At 41.7% G+C, this 22,474-nt stretch overlaps 1 protein-coding gene across 1 annotated transcript in view; it reads left to right on the top strand.

The window, feature by feature from the left end:
* MAN1C1 (mannosidase alpha class 1C member 1) overlaps positions 1-14,035 on the top strand; it is a 158,693-nt gene extending 144,658 nt beyond the window's left edge. The window contains 6 exon segments of the mRNA XM_081335172.1: positions 1,512-1,605; positions 5,246-5,361; positions 8,740-8,959; positions 9,745-9,917; positions 11,164-11,279; positions 12,972-14,035. Of these exon segments, the coding sequence (XP_081191298.1) occupies positions 1,512-1,605; positions 5,246-5,361; positions 8,740-8,959; positions 9,745-9,917; positions 11,164-11,279; positions 12,972-13,095 (843 nt within the window). The 3' untranslated portion in view covers positions 13,096-14,035.
* The last annotated feature ends 8,439 nt before the right edge of the window (positions 14,036-22,474 follow it).

Below are 22,474 nucleotides of genomic sequence, written 5' to 3'. Positions count from 1 at the left end.
CCCGAGACACCTGGGATGTTCCACCTCTTTCTATGGGGGGGTGAGCTTTTACCCCCTGTGGATAGGGCTCGCAACTTGGGAGTCCTCCTAGATTCACGACTCACTTTGGAGGATCACATAGTGGCCGTGACTAGGGGGGCTTTTGCCCAGGTTCGCCTGGTGCGCCAGTTGCGGCCCTATCTGGACCGGGAGGCCTTGTGTACGGTCACTCATGCGCTCGTGACCTCTCGCCTAGACTACTGTAACGCTCTCTACATGGGACTTCCCTTGAAGACTACTCGGAGGCTCCAACTGGTACAGAATGCGGCCGCGAGAGTTGTCTTGGGAGTTTCCCGGTACTCCCATGTTACACCTTTGCTCCGTGAGCTGCATTGGTTACCAGTTGTCTTCCGGGTAAGGTTCAAGGTTTTGGTTATGATCTTTAAGTCCCTACATGGCATGGGTCCGCGATACCTCGAGGACCACCTGCTGCCGGCGTCGACTCCCCTCCGCCCTGTGCGCGCCCACAGAGAGGGCCTCCTCAGGGTGCCTCCTGTCAGGGAATGTCGACTGGTGGCCCCCAGGGGGAGGGCCTTCTCTGTGGGTGCTCCGGCGTTATGGAACCAACTGCCGGTTGAGCTCCGGATGGCATCAGACCTCCGATCCTTCCGTCGCGGGTTGAAGACCCATTTATTCGAACTAGCGGGTCTGGCCTGATGGGGGTACTTGGGTTTTTATAGGTTTGTTTTATTATTCTGGTTTTAACTTGGGCATTAATTTAATTATCTTTTAATGTTTGTACTGTTGTTTATATTTATGCCCTGTGAACCGCCCTGAGTCCCTTTGGGAGAAGGGCGGTATAAAAATCTCAATAAATCTTAAATCTTAAATCACTTAGCAACAGCAATTTGCTTCTTTTGTGATCAGTTGTGGCCATAAGTTGATTCTGTATTGCATAAAGAATCCTTTGCTTTTATCAGCCTGAAATCTCTCCATATTTAATTCCAGACACATAACTTAATACAGTAGTCCTTGACTTGCCACCATTCATTTAGTGACTGTTCAAAGTTACAGCAACACTTAAAAAAGTGATTTACAACTGGTCCTCCTACTTATGCCCGTCGCAGTATCCCTACACTCACATGGTCAAAATTGGGGGCTTGGCAACCGGCATGTATTTGCGACAGTTGAAGTGTCACATGATTGCCATTTGTGATCTTCCCAGCCAGCTTCCAATAAGCAAAATCAATGGGAGAAGCTGGATTCAATTAATGGCCACATGATTCATTAAACACTTGCAGTGATTTGCTTAACAACAACAAAAAGTTGTAAAATCGGGTGTGACTCACTTAACGACTGCCTTGCTTAGCAACCGAAATACTGGTCTGAATTGTGGTTGTAAGTCAAGGTCTACCTCCAGTTATCATTAATATTTGGTGGGTAATTTCATTATTTAAAAAACATCTGTTTATTAAAAAAATAGCAAAGAGTTCATAATAGCTTGTGTTGTTTTCTTTAAAATCTCCTTGTAGGTGATGAACATCCGCAAAGTCCTGAATAGAATTGAGAAACCTCATGGGCTTTATCCAAACTTTCTCAGTCCAGTCACAGGGAACTGGGTACAGCGTGAGTATTCAGACTCTCTTGGCTGAACCAAAGTGACGTTTATCGATGCATGTCAGACTTCTAGCGTGACTCCTGACTAAGGGAAAGATTAGTACCAAATTCTATGCTTCATTCATGCTGATTGAGACCCTCCTTGTGCAAGCCGTCTCAAACCAAGTCCTTTGAACAGGTGTGAGACAGCCATCTCTGCTGTCTTTTTCTTGCCAAGTGTCTCTTAATACACAAGATCACAAAAAACCAAGCAGGAGGATAGGCAAATTTCAACATACTGTATCTACAATATCCATCTTCCCATTAGGAGAGAGGGATGTTTCCCCCCCACACACACTTTTTGTTTGGAGACTTTGGTACTGCAGTTGCAAGCATGGATTAGAAATCCTTATAGAGGGGAGTGGGCAGAAGGAACCTAGAAGGATAACAGCTGGGACTCCCAATCATGCAATATCCAAACTGGTGGAGGTGGGAAAGGGAGATTTCCTATAGGAGCGCTTTCCTGTAAGTGAAGCAGAACGTAGTTTTGAAAAAGAAAAGGAACGGCTGGAGCTTGAACAGGTTTACGCTTGAAACCACCAAAAGAAAACAACAGAGCAGTGTTTCTCATCCTTGGCAGCTTGAAGATGGATGGACTTCAACTCCCAGAATTCCCCAGCCAGCACAGCTAGCATAAGGAGATGCACAGGCCTTTAAGCAGGAGGTTCCACTTGTTTGGCATCCAACAAGACTTCTGGAAAGTCTGCGAGATTAAAGATTGAAAAAATGTGCTTCCTCTGATACTGGAAATAATAATATAGGGCTCCTGAATAGCCTTTGCATTAGAGTTTTCAGTCCAAGTTCTCAGAGAATTCAAGCTTATCAGAATTTAGAAGAGGACAACAAAGAGGGTAGAGGATGTATCCTATGAGGACAGATTGAAAGAACTTGGGCAGGTTCAGTCTGGAGGAGAGGAGATTTAGGGGGAGACAGGACTTTTATCATTTATTGGTGAACATTTGTTTCATTACAAATAGTTAAAAAAATACACCGAAGCGCAAAAAGGGAGCTACAAAAATAAAATACAGAAGCAAACTGTAAACAAACAAAAAGAAAAAACAAAAAGCCATAATGAGCAAAACCCAAAAAATTATGAACCATCTAGGCATGCCTGTTGTATATCAAGAATTAAACAATGTAAGGAAATGTCACATTCAGAGGGAAAAAACCCTCTTTCCTCACAAAACATCGTGAATCTGTGCCAAAGAGAAACATATGGCATCATTTTTGATAATTAGTGGGGGGAAAAGTATTTGCAAAAGTGAATAAATTATACATGCTTTGAATCCAGCCATTAATGTCCAGGATCAGAGTGCTTTTCCAATTGCTTCCAATAGCTTGCTTAGTACAGGTAGTCCTCAACTTATGACCCCAATTGAGCCCAACATTTATGTTGCTAAATGAGAAATTTGTTAAGTGAGTTTTGTCCCATTTTACGACTGCAGTTGTTAAATTAGTAACATGGTTGTTAAATGAATCTGTTTGTCAGAAGGTTGCAAAAGATGATCACAAGATCCCAAGATACTGCAACCATCATAAATGTAAGTTAGTTGTCAAGCATCTAAATGTAAATCACGTGATCATGGGGATGCTGCAACGGTCATATGTGAAAAAGTGGTCATAAGTCACTGTTTTCAGTGCGGTTGTAACCTCGAACAGTCACTAAGCGAACCACTGTAAGTCGAGGACTACCTGTAATTTCCGAGATAACCAAATTAAGAGTAGACAGCTGTACTAAAGTAAAGAGAAGCTACAGGGAAAATGGGGAGGGATTTCTGAGATATCCTTGGTCATAGGACTGGGCATATCCAGGTTCACCTTAAACTTTCCATCAACCCATCCTACAATATACTATGCAGTGGTACCTTGGTCCTCCTCATTAGTTAATTCCAGGAGGCACGAGAAGTACCACTTTTTTTCCCCCATGAGGAATCATGTAATGAGTCACAAGGCAGCTGACAATGACAAGTTCTAGCTTGTGCATTGAGTACCAAGCAAACAATGAGTACTGGGAAAAAAGGTTTGTGTCAAAATGTGTTGACTACCAAATTCAATGTGTTTCAAAACAGTTGAGAACCAAGGTACCACTATTTTGCAATATACAATTCAGTCAAGCTTTGTCGGCTTTCCTATACCATTATACAAGGTTTCCTAACCTTGGTGACTTTGATACCTGTGGACATCAACGCCCAGAATTCTGAGCGTTGAAGTCTACATATTTCAAAGTTGCCAAGATTGAGAAACCCTGCATTATAGGCTTACACAAATCAGTCACAAAGATACCAGCTAATCTGAAAACATGCTACAAACATGCTAACCTCTGTTTCAGCTGGAAATCCCACAAGGTAACAGTAGATGAGGGGGTATACATTGGCATCCTGGGTTAGATGGCATAGAAAATAAATTTCACTGGGTGCTTACTCTTCCTCTTGCTCTCTTATTGCTTTTTTTTCCTGGGAGGGGGGAAGATGACTCGGATGTCCTTGGATACCCTGGAGCATTGAGGCTGAGATGTATGAATAAAATCCCCCCCTTCCCCCAGCATGCTATTACCATTATAAATGTCCAGTTTTTTCCCCCCTCCCCCCACCAGGCAGATTTTCCCTAAGCAAGCAGCTTCTGCAGCAAGGCAGTCTGAAGCCATGGAAAAGCCCTCCGTATTCTGGAGACATTTTCACACCTGGCCTGATGTTTTCCTTCCCTCCTTCAACCTGCTCTTTCAAATGTCTCTAATATTCATTCCAGGCGTCGAATCACAGCTACAAAATGTAGATGAACTCTTCAGATGCTGCAAGTTCAATCTACACGGCATGGCTGATGTTCTTGGCTTGCAAATTTCTGAACTTGCAACGCAATCATCTCCCTTAGTATTTTATGCTGTTTGACATTTGACTCTAAAGTTCTCTTCCCTTTCCCTTCACAAGGGAGGAAGTGGCTGACAGAGAAAGACAATAATTGATAAGGTTGTATATTTATTTCCATTCAAAGGAAGTGCAAAATGTATTGGGAACAAAAACCCAGCTTCCGGAACAACTTTGTTCCTTTCTTTGTTTATTTATAAGCCAAGTTTCTATCTAGCCCTCAAGGTGATTTTAAGAACCCAAAGGGATCATGGAATTCTCAAACTGCAGGGAAAAAATGTATTGTAGTACTTTATATTTTCAGTGCCAAACTTTAGTACTCCCACAGTGACAGTACCTTGCACCTCATAGTAGGAGATCTGGGCCCAGGTCTTAACTGGTCATTCGCTTTTTTACTCAATTGAAGTGAAGTTGCTATAGACAAAGATAGAGCAAAATTATTCAATCTTGACTCCTTTAAGAAGACACTAGAGGGAGGCAGTTCTGTCTGGATGATAAGCTAATAATGTGGGATTTTTTAATTATTATTTTGCTGTCCCTCTCTTCCCTTGACCCCTCTGAAGGAATTTGGGCATTAGAAAACAGAAAGAAGCAGGCTAACTTCCAAATTGTTTGTGCTCCTGTGCACATTTCTTACTACAGAGGCTGTTCTCCGGTTGGTTAAAACAACATGTATAAAAACAGTGCAGTTTTTTTTTAAATTTTTATACTCACAAGTTGTCTTCTTCTTCTTCTTCCCATCACTGTAGATCACGTCTCTGTTGGTGGCCTTGGGGACAGTTTTTATGAGTATCTTATCAAATCTTGGCTCATGTCGGATAAGCAAGATAGCGAAGCAAAAAACATGTATGATAAAGCCCTCGAGGTAAGGCAGAGAATGAAGCATAATTCCTTTTGCGTTTGATCAGCAGCAAGTACTTTATGAGAAACCACACGAGATTGAGATGGATGACCAAGATTCAGATCTTAACCTTAGCACAGAATCACTGGGCAGACACAAGCCACCCAATCATCCTTCCAACATTAAGCTGGGTTTGGCACCGTGGTTCAGAAACAGGGTTTCTTCCAAATGGGATTCTCATTCCAGGTTTTCCATCTCTACAGAGCCATCAGAAGAAAATTAAAAGCTTGTGGTTCCAGTTTTCATTATCTGCCACAGCTCATTATTGAGTCCAAATCCTAAACAGTAGTTAGTTTTAACCGTGGTTTATTTATTTATTCAATTACTGTAGCCACCCATCTCAATCAATGACTCTGGGCTGCTTACAATTCCAAAAGTATAAAAATGATTAAAACAAAATAAATATACACAGAAGCCAAGATACATAGCCAGTTATTATATTTATTTATTTGTTGATACAAGCAGACTGCATGAGTTTGTTTCATAATTAATGTTGAGAATGCTTTGTTGGCTTTATGAAACACGGCAAATTGCAGAATCAAACCCATTTCAAACTGCTTCTTCAGCTCTGGAGCTCTTTTGCTTCTCTTGTGAAACAGCCTGTTTCAAGGGCAAAGTCTACGAAACATTTGAAGCATTTTTGTAAAAGGCTTTTGTTTGGAAAAGAAAAACATAAGAGATCTTTTGAGTTCCAACTTCTGCTAGGATGCTCTACACAGGGTGTTTTGAATTCAGTTAGAGAAGTTGTATACACTGCTAAACAAAACTAGGCTTAAACAAGGTGCGTCCAGCTTGTGGCCCACAGGCTGCATGTAGTCCTGGACAGCTAATAATGTGGCCCCACAAGATCATAAACATTTCAACATTATTATGTGATTTGTATACATTAACTATATTATATATTTTATATGCATCCCAAGACAATTCCTGTTCACTCAGTGTGGCCAAGGCAAGCCAAAAGATTAGCCAACCAAGGCTTAAAAGATTCAGACTCTTCTTTATGGGCATGCTAGCTAGGAAAATATGCAAGTCAGAATATCCTATATTCCTTCTTCGTTGCCATAAAAGATGATTTAATGTGTTCTCCAAACCAGCTTTAACTGCAGTGAGAATGGTGCTAGTGTACTATAGTTCTACAATTTCTGAACAGTTTATTTTGAACTGGAGAAAAGCCCAAGTGAACTGGATTTGGCGCTAGAGTATATTATATGAGCCTTGGTGGAGCAGTGGGCTAATGCCTCCTTAAGTAACACCAGCTGCCTGCAATTAGTGCAGGTTCGAGTCCCACCAGGCTCAAGGTTGACTCAGCCTTCCATCCTTCCGAGGTAGGTAAAATGAGGACCCAGATTGTTGGGGGCAATTAAGCTGACTTTGTAATAATGCCGCTTGGGGGTGTGTGTGTGAAAGCCCTAATAAGCAGGCATATACATAGAATGAAGGCTACTGCTAAGCTTGTGAGCCGCCCTGAGTCTTCGGAGAAGGGCGGGATATAAATGGAATTAAAATAAAAATAAAAAATAAAAATATGGCCATCACAGAAGCACCTGTCCCTGAAGGAGTTCTGCATTTCTATAGTTTTGTTTAGTCTGGTTGTGTGGTTCAGTTTTGGTTGAAACATGGATCTTTGCAGGATGAGAGAAAAGGGCAAGGGATGTTGCAGTGTATGATTATCTCATCACACAAATGAGGCAATTATGTAAGCTGCGTCATCTCTTGTTCATGGACACCTTAAAGGTTGAGTCATCCCATAAAATTAATAGCTCAACAAGTAAACATGTGCACTTCAATAAAAAAAGGCAGTGAGGATAAATGCAGTTCCTCCTAACTGGCCTGTTGAATTGAACATCTGCACCGCAAATTATGGAGCTGGACTCCAGCTGTCACCAAAAAAAAAAAAGCCTGCAGCTCTCGAAAATCCTGGAAGCAGTAACTTTAGCGAGAGAAGTTAAAAGGTCATTGTACTTTCCACCGCTGTAAAGAATATTGGAAGCTACTTCTTTGTGCCTTTTTTCTTTCTTTTCTGTTTATCCCTCAGGTTTTCTTTCCTTGCACTTTTTGTTTTCTCTTGCTTTCTTTTTCTTTTTCTCTTAATTTTATATTAGTGTATTTTAGTGTTTTTACTGAGAGTCTCCATCCTCTTTTTTTAAATGGAATTCCTATGCTTTTCCATATTGGAGCAATGAATGATAAGGGAATGTAGAGAATCATAGAATGAAAAGGTTGGAAATTGATGGTCTAATCCAGGGGTAGGCAACCTCGGCTCTTTTATGACTCATGGACTTCAACTCCCAGAATTCCTGAGTCAGCTAAGCTATGCTATGCTGACTCAGGAATTCTGGGAGTTGAAGTCCATGAGTCATAAAAGAGCCGAGGTTGCCTACCCGTGGTCTAGTCCAAAGGTCTGCAACTTTGACAACTTTAAGACTTGTGGACTTCAGCTCCCAGAATTCCTCAGCCAGCATAGCTGAAGTCCACAAATCTTAAAGTTGTCAAGGTTGCAGGAGATGGTCTAGTCCCATCTCCTCCCCAGGGTAAGAACCTAACTGAGACAGCCTCCCTGAGTGATGGCCATCCAGCAAAGGACAGTCCATTCCTCCCAAGGCAGCCAGTCCCATTGTTGAAAAATCCTTACTATTAAATTCTTTGTTCCTGGAACAACTCTGAACAAGGTTGATTTGTCTTCTACATAAACAATCCATAATATACAACTATTGTGTTTCCTCAGACTTCTCTACTCCAGGCAACAGATGCTCACTGGCTCCAGTGGTGACTCCAGTCACCCTTTGCAATCTTTTCTACTGGCTATTGACCAGAAAAGTCAATGTGGAAACCAGCAGGAAATAGCAAGTCATTTTCCCAAAGCCATACAGCCCTCGCTTAATCACAGCGGCAAGCACTGCTGGAACTGTTGTTGCTAATGTGATATGATATCACACATACCAGAGTTTTCGGTCACAATTGTGAATGTTAAGTGAGGACTACCTGTACTTAAAAAAAAACTGCAACTAGTCCAGCATAAGGCCACGTGTGTATCCATTGGTTCTTGCTACTGGAACCATGTAACACTGATTCTTCAAGCCCTCTCTTGGTTGCTGAATGGTTTCTGGATGCAATTTATGGTGCTGGTGTTGAGATACAAAGCTCTTTGATGCAGAGACTAGATGGCCACCGAAATGGCCATCTCCTTTCATATATGGGGTGAACCACTGGACCATTTGCATACATAGTTTTTGACACTGCTACCAGTGTATTCTTTATTATATTTATAAATCTGCCTCATTTTTCTTCACTCCACACAAATAACTCACTTTCTCTCTTTTTTCCAAATGCTGTGAAATTTAGGCAATAGAAAAGCACCTTGTCAAAAAATCGCCTGGTGGGCTGACCTATATTGCCGAATGGCGAGGAGGCATCTTGGACCATAAAATGGGGCACTTGGCTTGCTTTTCTGGTGGCATGATAGGCCTCGGAGCAGAACACACCACAGAAGAACAGAAACAGCACTATTTGGATCTAGCCGGGGAAATAACGCACACTTGTCACGAATCTTACATTCGCTCAGGTAAAAATCAAAAATCCAAGCCCATCTTCGAAAAAGGTCCTGTGTACTCTTATTCACCAATTAATATTGTACACGGGTAACATCCATTAGTGAAGTCACACTTCCTAGCCCTGGCTTCATCCTCAACTGCTGCTATTAGCAATCTACTTCCAGTTGCCCAGCTGAAGTCACAAATGTATTATAACCCATTATTTGTTAGTCTCCATGTTCTGCCAGAGCTGGAAAGAACCTCCAGCTGAAAGGACTGCATTTGATCTAGTGTTGGGCACAAACAATCAAGACCACTCATGAATCATCTCAAGCAGAAGCTTTATTGTTAGTCACCCGTGTTACAAGAATCTCACCTGACTGACTGTGTTCCCTTGGGAATAGTCAAATAAAGCTTCATGGGTTGTGGGGGCAGCCAGTCCCATGCCACTTTCTGCAGGACTCTAGCCCAGGCCTCTTCTTAACACTTCCTGGAGCTTTTATCACATCTAGATTCATTATATTTTCCCTCTTCTCATGTCTAAACTGAGGATCTGTCTACTTCTTTCAGTTTAGCTTGATAATGATGGTGTTTGCTTCTCCAAGTCAGGCTCTCATAATGGAAATTTAGCAGGCACCTAAGGCTTAGAATCAATTCACTTTTTCACTTGCAGGAGATCTGAAAAATGTTTCTACTTCACAGTGAAAGTATTCATGATATATTACTTGTTTAGTGAATTCACACATTCACCCCAAATTTTAACTAATCCTGTAGCAATCAAGGCATCTTCTGACCATTCTCTCTTTTTTGTGGCTAGAAACCAGCCTGGGCCCTGAAGCATTTCGCTTTGATTCTGGAGCGGAAGCAATGGCCACACGGCTCAGTGATCGCTATTACATCCTGCGCCCTGAGGTTGTAGAGAGCTACTTCTACTTGTGGAGGTTGACACATGACCCCAAGTACAGGCAGTGGGGTTGGGAAGCTGTCCAAGTAAGTCAAAAGGTGTTCTAACCCTGATGTCTTTGACTAATGTCTACATGTTGCTTTGAAGGTGTTGTCAGAGATCACATTTGATTTCATCTCAAGTTCCGCTGGGGTTCCGTTGTTAGACTCTGCTGAGTGCGTTAATTGGCCTTCATTTGACCCCAACATCCATGTTTTTAGTAACTTTGTCCTTAACGACAATCTGTTTGGGATGCCCCCAAAAGGTGAAGAGTCATTTGGAGGCGGGCAGTCCCCAAATCAAATCGATAAATAAACTTCTACCGCTGGCTCCGAGCATACTGTCTTTTATGCTGCAGTCCTGAATGGCACCCTTCAGTTGGTTGCACATGGCAGCCACAACGTCTCATCTCTTTATGGAGCCTAAGAGAACCCCTGCTGGATTTAACTAAAAGATTCCCTAGCACAGAGGACCTTGGTTCCAGTACCACCTTAGTAGATGCTCCTTCATGGACTTCCATCTAACATAAAATGAGGATTTGAGGACCCATAATGGCAAGACATTTTCAGAAAGAGGTTCTTATCTAAGAACCCCAGCCAAACACAAGGAAGGAATCAAAGCAAAGTTTCCTTTAGCCATCAAAGTGCCTACAGGGTGACTTTGGGCTAGTTTCAATCTCAGCCTATCCTACTCCACAATACGTGCTGTTGTGGGGAAATTTATGGAAGGAAGGCTCTCTCTTTCTCAAACAAATTACTTTGGAAGTAAAAGCTAGGGTGGGACAGCAAACCAGGATACCCAGTTCCAATCCCCAGGCAACTCACGTAGCAGTCATGGGAAAATGCAAAGAGGAGGAAGACTATGCAGGCCGCCTGGACCAGTGCAGGATGGGTGGGAAAGGGTAGCTGGAAGCCCAGCTATCTGAGGGCTCATGAGGCCGAAGCAGAGCCGCCGTTGGTTCCTCCTGCTGCTGGAGGGGCCCCCACCTCAGTGGGCCGCTATCTAGTAGGGCAGGGGTAGGCAACCTTGGCTCTTTTATGACTCGTGGACTTCAACTCCCAGAATTCCTGAGCCAGCCATGCTGAGGGGAAAGGGAGAAGTTTCCAAGCTGAGCCACGCTGGCTCAGGAATTCTGGGAGCTGAAGTCCACGAGTCATAAAAGAGCCAAGGTTTCCTAACCCCTGTAGTAGGGTCACCACCACCACCTCCCTCCACCCATGATAATGAACGAGCACTGCTCTGCCATTCCTAGAACTAAGTTGACTTTCCTCTCTTCCTTGCTTTCCAAATCAGGCGCTGGAGAAATTTTGCCGAGTAGAAGCAGGTTTCTCTGGGATCCGCGATGTGTATACGACCACCCCAAGCCATGACAACATGCAGCAGAGTTTTTTTCTGGCAGAGACGTTAAAGTAAGTCCTGAGCATTTTCAATATTTGGCTATCGGGAAAAACTTTTAGAAAGGAAGACTTTTTTCACGAAGCAAGCAGTGGGGGAAATCACCGTCGCTGAACAGCACAGGAAAAACATCTTTAGGAGAAAATGTAACTTATTGACCGATGGCCAAAATACCACTGGTCTTGTTGAAACACAGCTCGAAAAGTTCTCCTGACTTGAGAATTCTCTCTTTTTTATATGTATTAATATCTATATATATATATAGCGATAAAATTTACAATTGTCACAGTAAAAGACTTAAGACCAACTTAAAAAGAAAAGAGAAAAGAAAGTAGAAGGTGCAGAAAAGGAGAAAAAAGGGGGGGAGAATATAGTAAAGAAAAAAAGAAATATATAAAGAAATTATACTTCCCCCCCTTCACCGCAAGTATAAACCATTTTAGTAACTTATCACTCAATCTTTTAAAATATAGGTAGTCCTCGACTTATGACCAAAACCGGGACTGGATTTTTCCTTGTTAAGGAAAAAGGTGGTTGTTAAGTGACTCATGCCCAATTTTACAGGGTTTTTTTTGCCAAGGTTGTTAATTGAATCGTGTTGATAAGCAAATCCAGCTTCCCCCATGCGAATTTGTTTGTTGGAAGCCAGCTGAGAAAGTCACATTTGGTAATCATGTGACTCCAGGATGCTGGAACCATCGTAAATACACCCTAGTTGTGAAGCCCTTGAGTTTTAACCATGGGCCTGCTGGAACACTGTGATGGTTGCCAGTGCGAGGACCGCTCATAAAGTCACTTTTTTTCCAGTGGCCTCATAACGTTGAACCGTTGTTAAACGAATGGCCATAAGTTGAGGACTACTTGTATGATGAATGATGTCTCCTTCCCATACCCCATCTCTTATTATTATTATTATTATTAATTTTATTTGTATACCACCCTTCTCCCGAAGGACTCAGGGCGGTGAACAGGGCAATACATGTTAAAAGACAAAATACAAAAATTAAAAGAGATTAAACAAGATGCCCACAACTCTTACAATAAGTTAAAACACATTAAAAAAGTAGGTTAAAACACATTAATAAAACCCAACCCCATCCCATCAGGCCAGGCCAGCTTGTTCGAAGAGGTAAGTCTTTAGATCGCGCCGGAAGGAGCGGAGGTCGGGCGCCATCCGGAGCTCAACCGGAAGATGGTTCCATAAATCCGGCCCGCCCACAGAGAACGCCCTCCCCCAACCAAATCCTTAAAGCCTTGTCATTTCACTTCTGGTGTCAGCACAGGAGAGTTTTTGAGTGTCAGACGGTGGTTCTTCATTTGAAGTGGGCTGTTTCAAGCATCCTGAAAGCATTCAGAGGTTGAAGCACAGCCAGTTTGAAACAGGCCTGTTTTGGCCGTTTGGACACTGAACAGTTCACCTTGGAAGATTTGGCACACCGCTGGTCCAGACTCTGTTGTCTGTCTAAGCCAGGGGTGGGGAACAATGGCCCTTTTATGGCTTTTGGACTTCAACTCCCAGAATTCCTGAGCCAGGCACACTGGAATTCTGGGAGTTGAAGTCCACAAGTCATAAAAGGGTCATTATCCCCCCCCCCACCCCTAGTCTAATGCAACCAACCTAGATAGCAAGCGCAGCATAGGCCTTAAACAAATTATATCCGACAGTCTCAACCAGCAAGGTTCCTTTGCTTTTTTCCTGGCTCCAGGTATCTCTATCTTCTGTTCTCTGAAGATGATGTGCTCTCCCTTGAAGACTGGGTGTTCAACACTGAAGCTCACCCGTTGCCTGTGAATCACACAGACTCTGTCCTGAAGACAAGCATGCAGTAGGAGCACCTCGGCCCTTCTGAGTTCTGCGAAGGGATCCCGAGGGGCTGCTTGCGTTTTTTTTCTTTCTCCTTTCCAGTAAAGGAATGCACATATTCCCGGAAAGGTATTTTGGGGGCATTCGTCCAATTCCGGACAAGTATTATGTCGGGGAGTATAAAAACTGTGAAACAAGCACCTTCATGGGTTTTTTATTTTTCCTCTGTGAGGAAACTTATCACCTGATAATTGGATGTTGATTACGGGCCATAAGACAGAAAAAATCATGGATGTTTCTATGGAATCCACTGACTTTTCTATTGCGTGGCCAAAGGATCAGGAGTTTGCCATAAAATAGATGTCGGTTTGTGCCACACTTTTTGCCCCAAACTTGCTCCCTCCTTTTTCATATACCGTTGATTTATTATTATTTTTTTACCTTTCTGATCTATCCTTTTAAAAAAAAAAGCAGTACACATCTTAAGTGGTCCTGATTAAAAAGTGTTTCTAAATCCCACCCCTTTCTCTTCTTAACCCCTTTCCTCACCCATTTCTCTGTTCTCTTCATCTATTGGCCAACTGTCGTTTTCTTTCTTTTTTTCCCCCTTTGGTTTTCCTGGGTTTTGCTTGATCACTTTCCTTTGATTTTGGTTTTCCTTTTCATCTGGAGCAAAACCTTATGAGGCATTTGTAATGATTTCATTTCTGTAATGCTCAGATGTGAAAAATAAAATAAAAATTCATGTCGGCTAAAAAAAGACGTTTGGCTGGGTGGTGCGGAAGGTTAGAAAAGAGGCAGCCAAGAGGTGGGTGGAGGCAACCGGGGCCTTGGCAGATCCCCTGGTTTTTGGCTGCTGCAGCAAATGGAAACAGAAGGCTCCTACACTGCCTTAGAACAGTATATGCTTCAATACCCAAAGGGGGAAGACAGGATGGTGGACAGAATCCGGAGAGGCTAAAGGACGGAGTGGACCAATTGCGTCTGCCTCTTGGAAACTGAGAATTTAATGGCCAAAGGGTGGGTGCCAAAGCAGACAATTGTACAAGTGGGTGAAGCTGTGTCTGCTGAACAAGTGCTGTACTCAAGCTGCTTGTGCTTTGTCATCCCTGGGCGGTCAACACAACACTTTGTGCCTGTCATCCTGGATGCTTGGAAGTTAAATATTTCCCAACACTGTACCCTCCTTATGTTTCTGAGTACAGGTAGTCCTCAACTTACATCCACAGTTGAGCCCAAAATTTCTCTTGCTAAGCGAAACAATTGTTAAGTGGGTTGCCAAGCATCCAAATTTTGATCACATGACCATGGGAATACTGCAATGGTTGTACGTGTGAAAAATGGTCATCGGTCACTTTTCTTCAGTGCCGTTGTAACTTTGAATGGTCAGTAAGTAAATGCTTGTTAAATCGAGGACTATCTGTACACTACCAATCATATATTTGTTTAATAAATTTATATGTTACCCATCTCACTATCCAAAGTGACTCTGGGCAGCTTACAGTACAATAAAAAAAAACAGTATATCAATATAAAAACAATTTAAAGTTACGAGACTAAAACCCGGGAGCTTGAGTGGTGTGGAGATGGTGTCTTCTCTTACTCACCTTGAATAACATCCCCTACTAACTTGGATACCAGTCAATGAAGATGGTGGTTAAAGTCAAAATCTCTAGCAAGCATTGGGATGGGGAGGGTTAGGGTTAGAAGTTGGTTGTGTGTATTCGTTGCACCTCCTTAAGCTTTTCTTTTTCACAGATTTAACTGCACTTCTGCAAAATATTTTTTAGTCTCTTTGTCTCTGCCATAGATGATTGTCAAGGTACTCAAATCAATTGATGCATTTTTCTTTCTCCTAAGATTTTGATGGCTTTCTTTTTAGATTTAAAGAAGGAAGAAAAACACTTAGAGCAAGATGCAAAACAGATGCCTCATATTGAATTTGCACCTCTTGAAGCCAAGGGGGTGGGGGAAAAGCCATACTGTCCAATGGACCACTTTGAGATTTCGTCTTTGGGATGAGAAGACTGGCAATTTCTGCCTAGGCCAGGGGTAGGCAACCTTGGCTCTTTTTTGACTCGTGGACTTCAACTCCCAGAATTCCTGAGCCATTCTGGGAGTTGAAGTCCACTAGTCATAAAAGAGCCAAGGTTGCCTACCCCTGGCCTAGGTGGAGAGTTGCTCCTAGATAACTGCCTTGGGAACCTCTCATCAGATTGCAAGGTATTCCTAGCAGGAAAATAAGCATTTGCCAAAATATTTTTTAAATAGACCACTTACAGAATCAAAAGACCCTTTTGACATGAATCAAAGGTATCATTCCAGCTCCTTTTAGAATTTCCATTGAATTTTGAAGTACAGCGAAGCAGCATTATTTGTTACCTGTCCTACATTAAAATTGCACAGAATGCATCTAAAAGACCTTGCATCTCATACTGCTTACATTTGGAGTACAGTATTCAAAGTTGTTCTTAAAGATGGAGGAAAGATTTTTTTTTCTATTGAAAGATGTATATCTTCCCTGTGTGTAATAATTTACTGCCTGAGTGTATCTGACACCAGCAGGGGTTAAACCAGAGCCAAAAATGATTCAGGGCATACAGATAATCCTTACCACAATTGAGACCAGAACTTACAATGCCAGTGATGCAGTCATTAAGTGAGTCACGCCCAATTTTATGACTCTTGCCACTTAAAGCAAACCCAGCTTTTCCCATTGAGTTTGATTGCCGGAAGCCGCCTTAGAAAGTTGCAAATGGTGGCCACATAACCCTAGGACACTGGAACTGTTGTAAATACATGCAGGTTACCAAGTGGCCAAATTCTGATGATGTGACCACAGGGATGCTGTGATGGTCATAAGTATGAGGACTGGTCATAAGTCACTTTTTTCAGCACCACTATAACTTCAAACAGTCTTTAAACAAATGGTCATAACTTGACCATTTAACTGTATCCTTTTCTTTTCTCCCTGCTCTATCCAAAGCAAGTATCTGCCAAGGAAGGAAATCAAAAATACAGTACTCTTTTCAGAATCCAAACTAAAATGCATTAACGTAAATCTGAATGGACAGTACAGTTCAACAGATAGCAACTTTGAACTTGATAATGAACTTGAAAGTAGCCAGAGGTAATTTTTTTTACTTCATTTAATCTAGGAAAGACAGAATCAAAGTTGAGTCGTTATTACATTTGGCAGCTAGAAATTGCAGACAATTTCCAAGGACCTTAGTTATTCTTGAAAAAGCTAAACAGGGTTAGAGATTACTTGATTAGGAAAGCTCCAGAAAATCCCAGGGCATTAGGTTAGGCTAGTAAATCAGTAGTAATCATCATCACCATCTTGGAAGAAAACTCTGGCAAATCACTTGAAGTTATTGCCAAGAAAACTACATGGTTTTATTTATGTAATCATCAGGAGCTATATAGAACTTGGAGAAGATTTGAACTTTTATTTTGAAATAGTTTTGCTTTATTCTTTCTGAACCAAGAAGATTATCATAAAATTCAGTGAAGTGAAATCTGAGAGGTACAAGTGCATTCCATCCTATACATACTCTACATCTGGCTTATGCAGATCTGGTCAGTTTGCTTACTCTGTGAAATCCAAAGAAATCTTTACATGGTCACCTTCCCTACCCTTCTACTGAATGTTGTAGCAGGAATCTTCATTACAGCAAAGGGAGGGGGGGAAATGAGGAAAGATGGATGGAAAGGAACGAAAGACATAGCAACTGACTTATGTTCTACCATATTAGGAGAGTTGAAAGTATATGATTATTCTCTGGCAAATTTGTGAGTGTGGTGAAATTTTGTGACTGAAATGTATGAAGAACAGTTGCAGGGTTTGGAAACGGCCAGTCTAGAGAAAAGAAGGACTAAGGGGGACATGATAGCAGTATTCCAGTATATAAGGGGCTGCCACAAAGAGGAGAGGTCAATTTATTTTCTAAAGCAGGGGTCTTCAAACTTGGCCCTTTTATGACTTGTGGACTTCAACTCCCAGAATTCCTCAGCCAGCGTGCCTGGCTGAGGAATTCTGGGAGTTGAAGTCCACAAGTCATAAAAGGGCCAAGTTTGAAGACCCCTGTTCTAAAGCATCAGAGGGCAAGACAAGAAACAATGGATGGAAACTAATCAAGGAGAGAAACAGCCTGGAATTAAGGAGAAACTTCCTAAAAGGGAGGACAATTAACCAGTGGGACTGCTTGCCTTCAGAAATCGTGGGCGCTCCATCACTGGAGGTTTTTAAGAGGAGACTGGACAGTCACTTATCTGAAATGATTATAGGATCTCCTGCTTGAGCAAGGGGTTGGACTAGAAGACCTCCAAGGTCCCTTCCAGCTCGATTCTGATTCTGAATAAGATACCACCTACCTCCAGTTTACAATTCAGCCCTTGCAGCAGTTACAAGACGATTCCACAACCAATTCCACCACCCTAATTCAGATGACCTTGAGGGCATAGATAAACCCCCATGTGGCCTCAACAGCTCTCAGGCATCTAACAACCAGATGCCTGCAAAGAAATACAATCCTTCCATTCTTCCCCCACCATCCTGTCGGAACCTATCCTTCCATCCTCCCACCATCAGAACTGATGAAGCTTCTTGAATGAGAAATGAAATATTTTCTTCCTCAAGGAAAAAAAACAGTCCAGTTGTCTTTTGGGGGGAAAAAACCGCTTTGAGATTTCAGTTGATTCTTACCTCTTGACTTTTTGAAATGCAGCTGCCAATTCAGTTGGAACAGGAGAATGTACAAAGTGTAGTTATTTCAAACATATGTGACCCCCCCCATAAAAGTCTGTGGTCTATCCAATATGCAAAAGAAGGGATTTTTTTTCCTAGAGGTGTGACATGCAACACAGCAAATCATGCTGCTGTGCTTCAGTGAAGAGAAAGTATGTCAAACCGAGGGCATGAATACTACAAGTACATTACAATTTATTTTATAATCTCTTACAGAAAGAAAATAATGATGAAATAGCATAACTGGCATGCAGATTGACACACTTGTTCCAACAACTGTTCTTGAGAAAAAGACAAAGGTAGCATTAATAGCATTTTTTTTAAAAAAAGAGTTCTATGAAATGGCGAGCAGAGGTTTGGGAAGCTCTTGGCAGGAATCTGGCTGACAAAGTGGAGTAGACCCTGCAAGAGAGAAAAATGGAAGCACCATAAATGGAAGTAACTGACTGGCTATTTATCTGATTTCAGAAGAAAGAGAATAGAAGGAAACTCACAGTTTGAATGAGTCTGCTTGGATTTTTTAAAGGTGCACCACAGATTGCCCCAACTGAAAGAAAACGTTCTGAAATGCATTGAGCATCAGACCTTAGCTCAAAAACAGTTGATGGTGTCTGGTGGCATTTGGTTTCCTGTGCTGGGGTTTCTTTTCCTTCCCCACCCTCCCTGCTAACCTTTGGGCCCCAGCAACACAAACGGAGATAACTAAGCAATTTAGTATGTGTTCTAGTAAGGACAGAAGAACCAAGATGGAAATGGGAAGACTCAGCCGCTGGCAAGACTGTAATTAAGAACTCCACAGCCAAAATGATTATGGTTGTTAATAAAAATAATTTTACAAAGGGAAAAGCTTAAGACAAGTCTTCTCCTTAGACCCTGGTCATATTTGAAAAATAACAAGCAGGAATGCTGTTTCCATCAAAATCGAAGCTGTTTAGCCACTGTCAGTAACAGGATGCTGGCAAGACCCCTCTTATATTTTCTTTGTGGGTGGGGTGTTTAATTGGTGGTATCCTCTTGTTTCAATAGAAAAGTGAAGTATACAGATCACTGCTACACTTATTCAAGCACAGAACTCCTGTTTTAAATGCTGTGTGTCTCTGTCCCTATGACTGAATGCATATCCATCATTTGATAGCTGCATACATTAAGCTACGTTCATCAAGGTGGACATCAGCCTCAGTGACACATGTAAGCTCTACAGTAGGGGTCCCCAACCCCCGGTCCATGGACCGGTACCAGGCCGTGGCATGTCAACAACCGGTCCGCACAAACAAGCAAAGCTCTATCCGTGGGATGCAGGCAGCACACAAAACCACGCCCTCTCCGGTCCTTGGAAAAATCTTTCTCCATGGAACCAGTCCCTGGTGCCCAAAAGGTTGGGGACCTCTGCTCTATAGCACCACAGTGACACTAAAAATAATAAGGCAAGGCAGCAATTTTGGTGGTTTCATTATTTAAATCTTTTTTACACATCCAGGTCTGGGCAATAAAAGATCCATAAAAGAGGAAGAGGGGAAAAAATAGTAATGTGAGGTAAAAAATAAAACAAATTCCAATGTGTTCGAGGTTCTTAATTCCACCATCCATCATCAGAAAAACATAGCTATTCTTTTATCAATATGGGAATTTCATAAGTGCTGTAGGACTGTGCAGGCTTAGTAAGGATCTGGTAGACAGTGATTTATGGAAGAAGATTAAAATAACTTAATATTTATCCCTTGGCCAAACAACAGCTAGCTAAAGAGGGATGTGGCTTTCATGCAAAAGGTTCTAAGACCTGCATTCATCAAAGATAGAAGGAGATAAAAATAATGGCAGAAAGTAATAGAATGGCTTGATACGAGATAGGAGCACTTGTGAGTCCTTTGTTCAAAAGCGCAAGTGAAGGGGGAAGAGCTAGCTAGACAAAAATGGCAAAGATTGCACACTGTGCCATAATCTGATCTGATTTATAACCTCCTTTTTGTTCAGGAGCAGTATATGCACTCATATTTTCCTAGTCCTTGTCCTTAACTATGAGACTATACTGTCTTTGTGTAGAAATCATCCTTGTGATTAGTAAACTATGGTGATGGTTTAGCATGTTGGTTGTGTTGGGGGACTTCTTTGACAAATGGCATAAACAAAGGATTGTTTAATGCTTTGTTCAAACAAGCCCCATAAATCAAATGGAGCCTTGCAGAATTTGACATATGGTTGCATGTAGCTCATTCAGTTTAGAGAGACCTTTATTCATGGTGCCTCCCACATGGCTGCTGAAAGTAGGTCATAGAGTAGAACAGCCGATATCCAACAAACTATAAGCAAAATAGGAAACGTTTTAGAGCTTATTTTGTGCATAAAATTAAATCAGACTGTCTAATGACAAAGAAACACAGGGCAGAAAATGTATTACTGGCGGAAACAGTGGAGGTAAACAAGAAAGTAATCACATACAGATAGTCCTCATTTGGTGACTGCTTCGTTTAGCAACATTGCTGAAAAAGAAACTTTGCGACCAGTCCTCAGACTTATGACCTTCACAGATCTGCAAAGGAAAGCTGAAATGAGATCATAATCTTGGTTTCACTTAGTGACCACTTTGCTTTATGACTGAGTTGCTGATCCAAATTGTGGTTGCTAAATGAGTACTATCTGTATTATGCTATATGGATTTATTGTATCTCTATCCCATCTTTTCAGAGAAAAATAATATTTATTCTCTCTAATTTTTATTCTTGCAATTACTTTGAGGAAGACAAGGAAAGATGGTGATCTGGGTTTAATGTCATATGAAGTTACAATTTGTTTTAATTGATTCACTGAATTACTTGGTTGGATTTATTAAGCACCTGGTGAGATACAACATGCCAGGAGTGCCTCTATTCTCAGACACGTAAATCTTCATGCTTGGTAGACTCATCTCTGGACACCAGCAGAGCTAGCTGTGTTGTAAAAGCCATTGTTCCAGCTGTTGCAATGGCTGCTTCATTCTTCCTAGAAGGAAACAAATATATTATGGCACGATAGAACTTGCTTTCTTTTTACCTCCACCCTATCTTGTAGGGATGAAACCAAAAAAGCCACAGATATGGATTGTGCTGTGAGGCCCTGATACTGGTGTGACCATTTTAGGACTTTAATCTCAGCCCCAGAAATGTTACAGGTTCACGATCCAAATAGTTTACAGAGGATTCCAGCCAAAATAGATTTATATAGAACATATAACGCATTCCTGCAGACGTGAGCTTCTTGATAATGGTTTCCTCATTCTGAGGCCTGAATTGGCCTCTTAAATAAACAGTGGGCAACACTTCAGCTTTTTCCCTGGGACTGACTAACATACAGATTTTTAGGAGATGAAACATATTCTCTTTTTTTTCCAGAAGTTCCACCTGTTGTGTTTTACTCTGACCAGAAGGAGGCAAGGTAGCTTGAAAGGGTTTATCTTGATTAAAAAAGGTAAAGGTTCCCCCGCACATGAGTGCTAGTCGTTTCCGACTCTAGGGGCTGGTGCTCATCTCTGTTTCAAAGCCGAGGAGCCAGCGCTTGTCCGAGGACGTCTCCGTGGTCATGTGGCCAGCATGACTAGACACCAAAGGCGCACGGAACGCTGTTACCTTCCCACCGTAGTGGTCCCTATTTTTCTACTTGCATTTTTACGTGCTTTCGAACTGCTAGGTTGGCAGAAGCTGGGATGAGTAACAGGCGCTCACTCTGCTACGCGGCACTCAGGATTTGACCCGCCAAACTGCCGATCTTCTGATCGACAAGCTCAGTGTCCTAACCCACTGAGCCACCGCATCCCTTTATCTTGATTAGGGCTGCCCAATCTTTTCCAGGCAGAGAAAAGCTTTCAGCCTCATGCTATGGGCTAGTGCTAGAGATTGCAAATAATGCTAAGTTTCATTAAATAAAATTAAATACAGTTAACATGATTCCATTTCAGAAATGTCTTTTAGAATTTCTCTTTTGATACTTTATGATTTCTGGGAGCCTCAAGTCTTTTGAAGATCTATGCACATCATTAGAAATACCGAACAAAAGAATATGAATTCAAAAATAACAATGGCCACAGAGGCAGCATTAACTTTACATCAACTACAGCACACTCATGCTTAAAAAAATCTCTTTTGCCTTGGCTCTTTCTTCTTATAGAACTTGAAAGCTCAGACACATCCCCAGAAATCCTCACAAATCAAAAGTAGTTTCTGCCACTGGCTGACTTCCACGGATTTTAGTAGACAGTTTGATGTGCCATCAGGAACACAGCAAAAAGTGTCACACTTTTTAGGATACACCCTTTTTGTTGGATGCTGTGCAGAAATATTTTCATTCTTTTCTTCAGCCATTTGAGTTCAGTTGCACAAAATAGAATTTGTTTCTGAAATTTATTTCAAAGGAGAAATTAATTTCTGTGAAATTGTTCTAGATGGGGGAATGCACGTACACCTCTTTATTTAGCCATGAGGCAGCTATATTTTAATGAACGTCTTTCGTGATGCAATAATTTTTCTGGCAGTTTGCCAGCTCTGTGGCATACCATACTTCCATTAAATTCCAAAGGAAAGGGTCTCCAAAAAACCCTCCATGACTTTTGTTTCTAAGTTACAGACTGGGAAGTGCCAGGTAGTTTGGGAGACTTTAAAATAATAAAAACATTCAGAATAGAAAGT

The sequence above is a fragment of the Vipera berus genome, assembly GCF_964194415.1.
Source record: "Vipera berus genome assembly, chromosome: 9".
In the NCBI taxonomy this organism is placed as follows: domain Eukaryota; kingdom Metazoa; phylum Chordata; class Lepidosauria; order Squamata; family Viperidae; genus Vipera; species Vipera berus.
The sequence above is the reverse complement of the archived record's forward strand: the minus strand, read 5'-3'. Positions and strand labels throughout refer to the sequence as shown.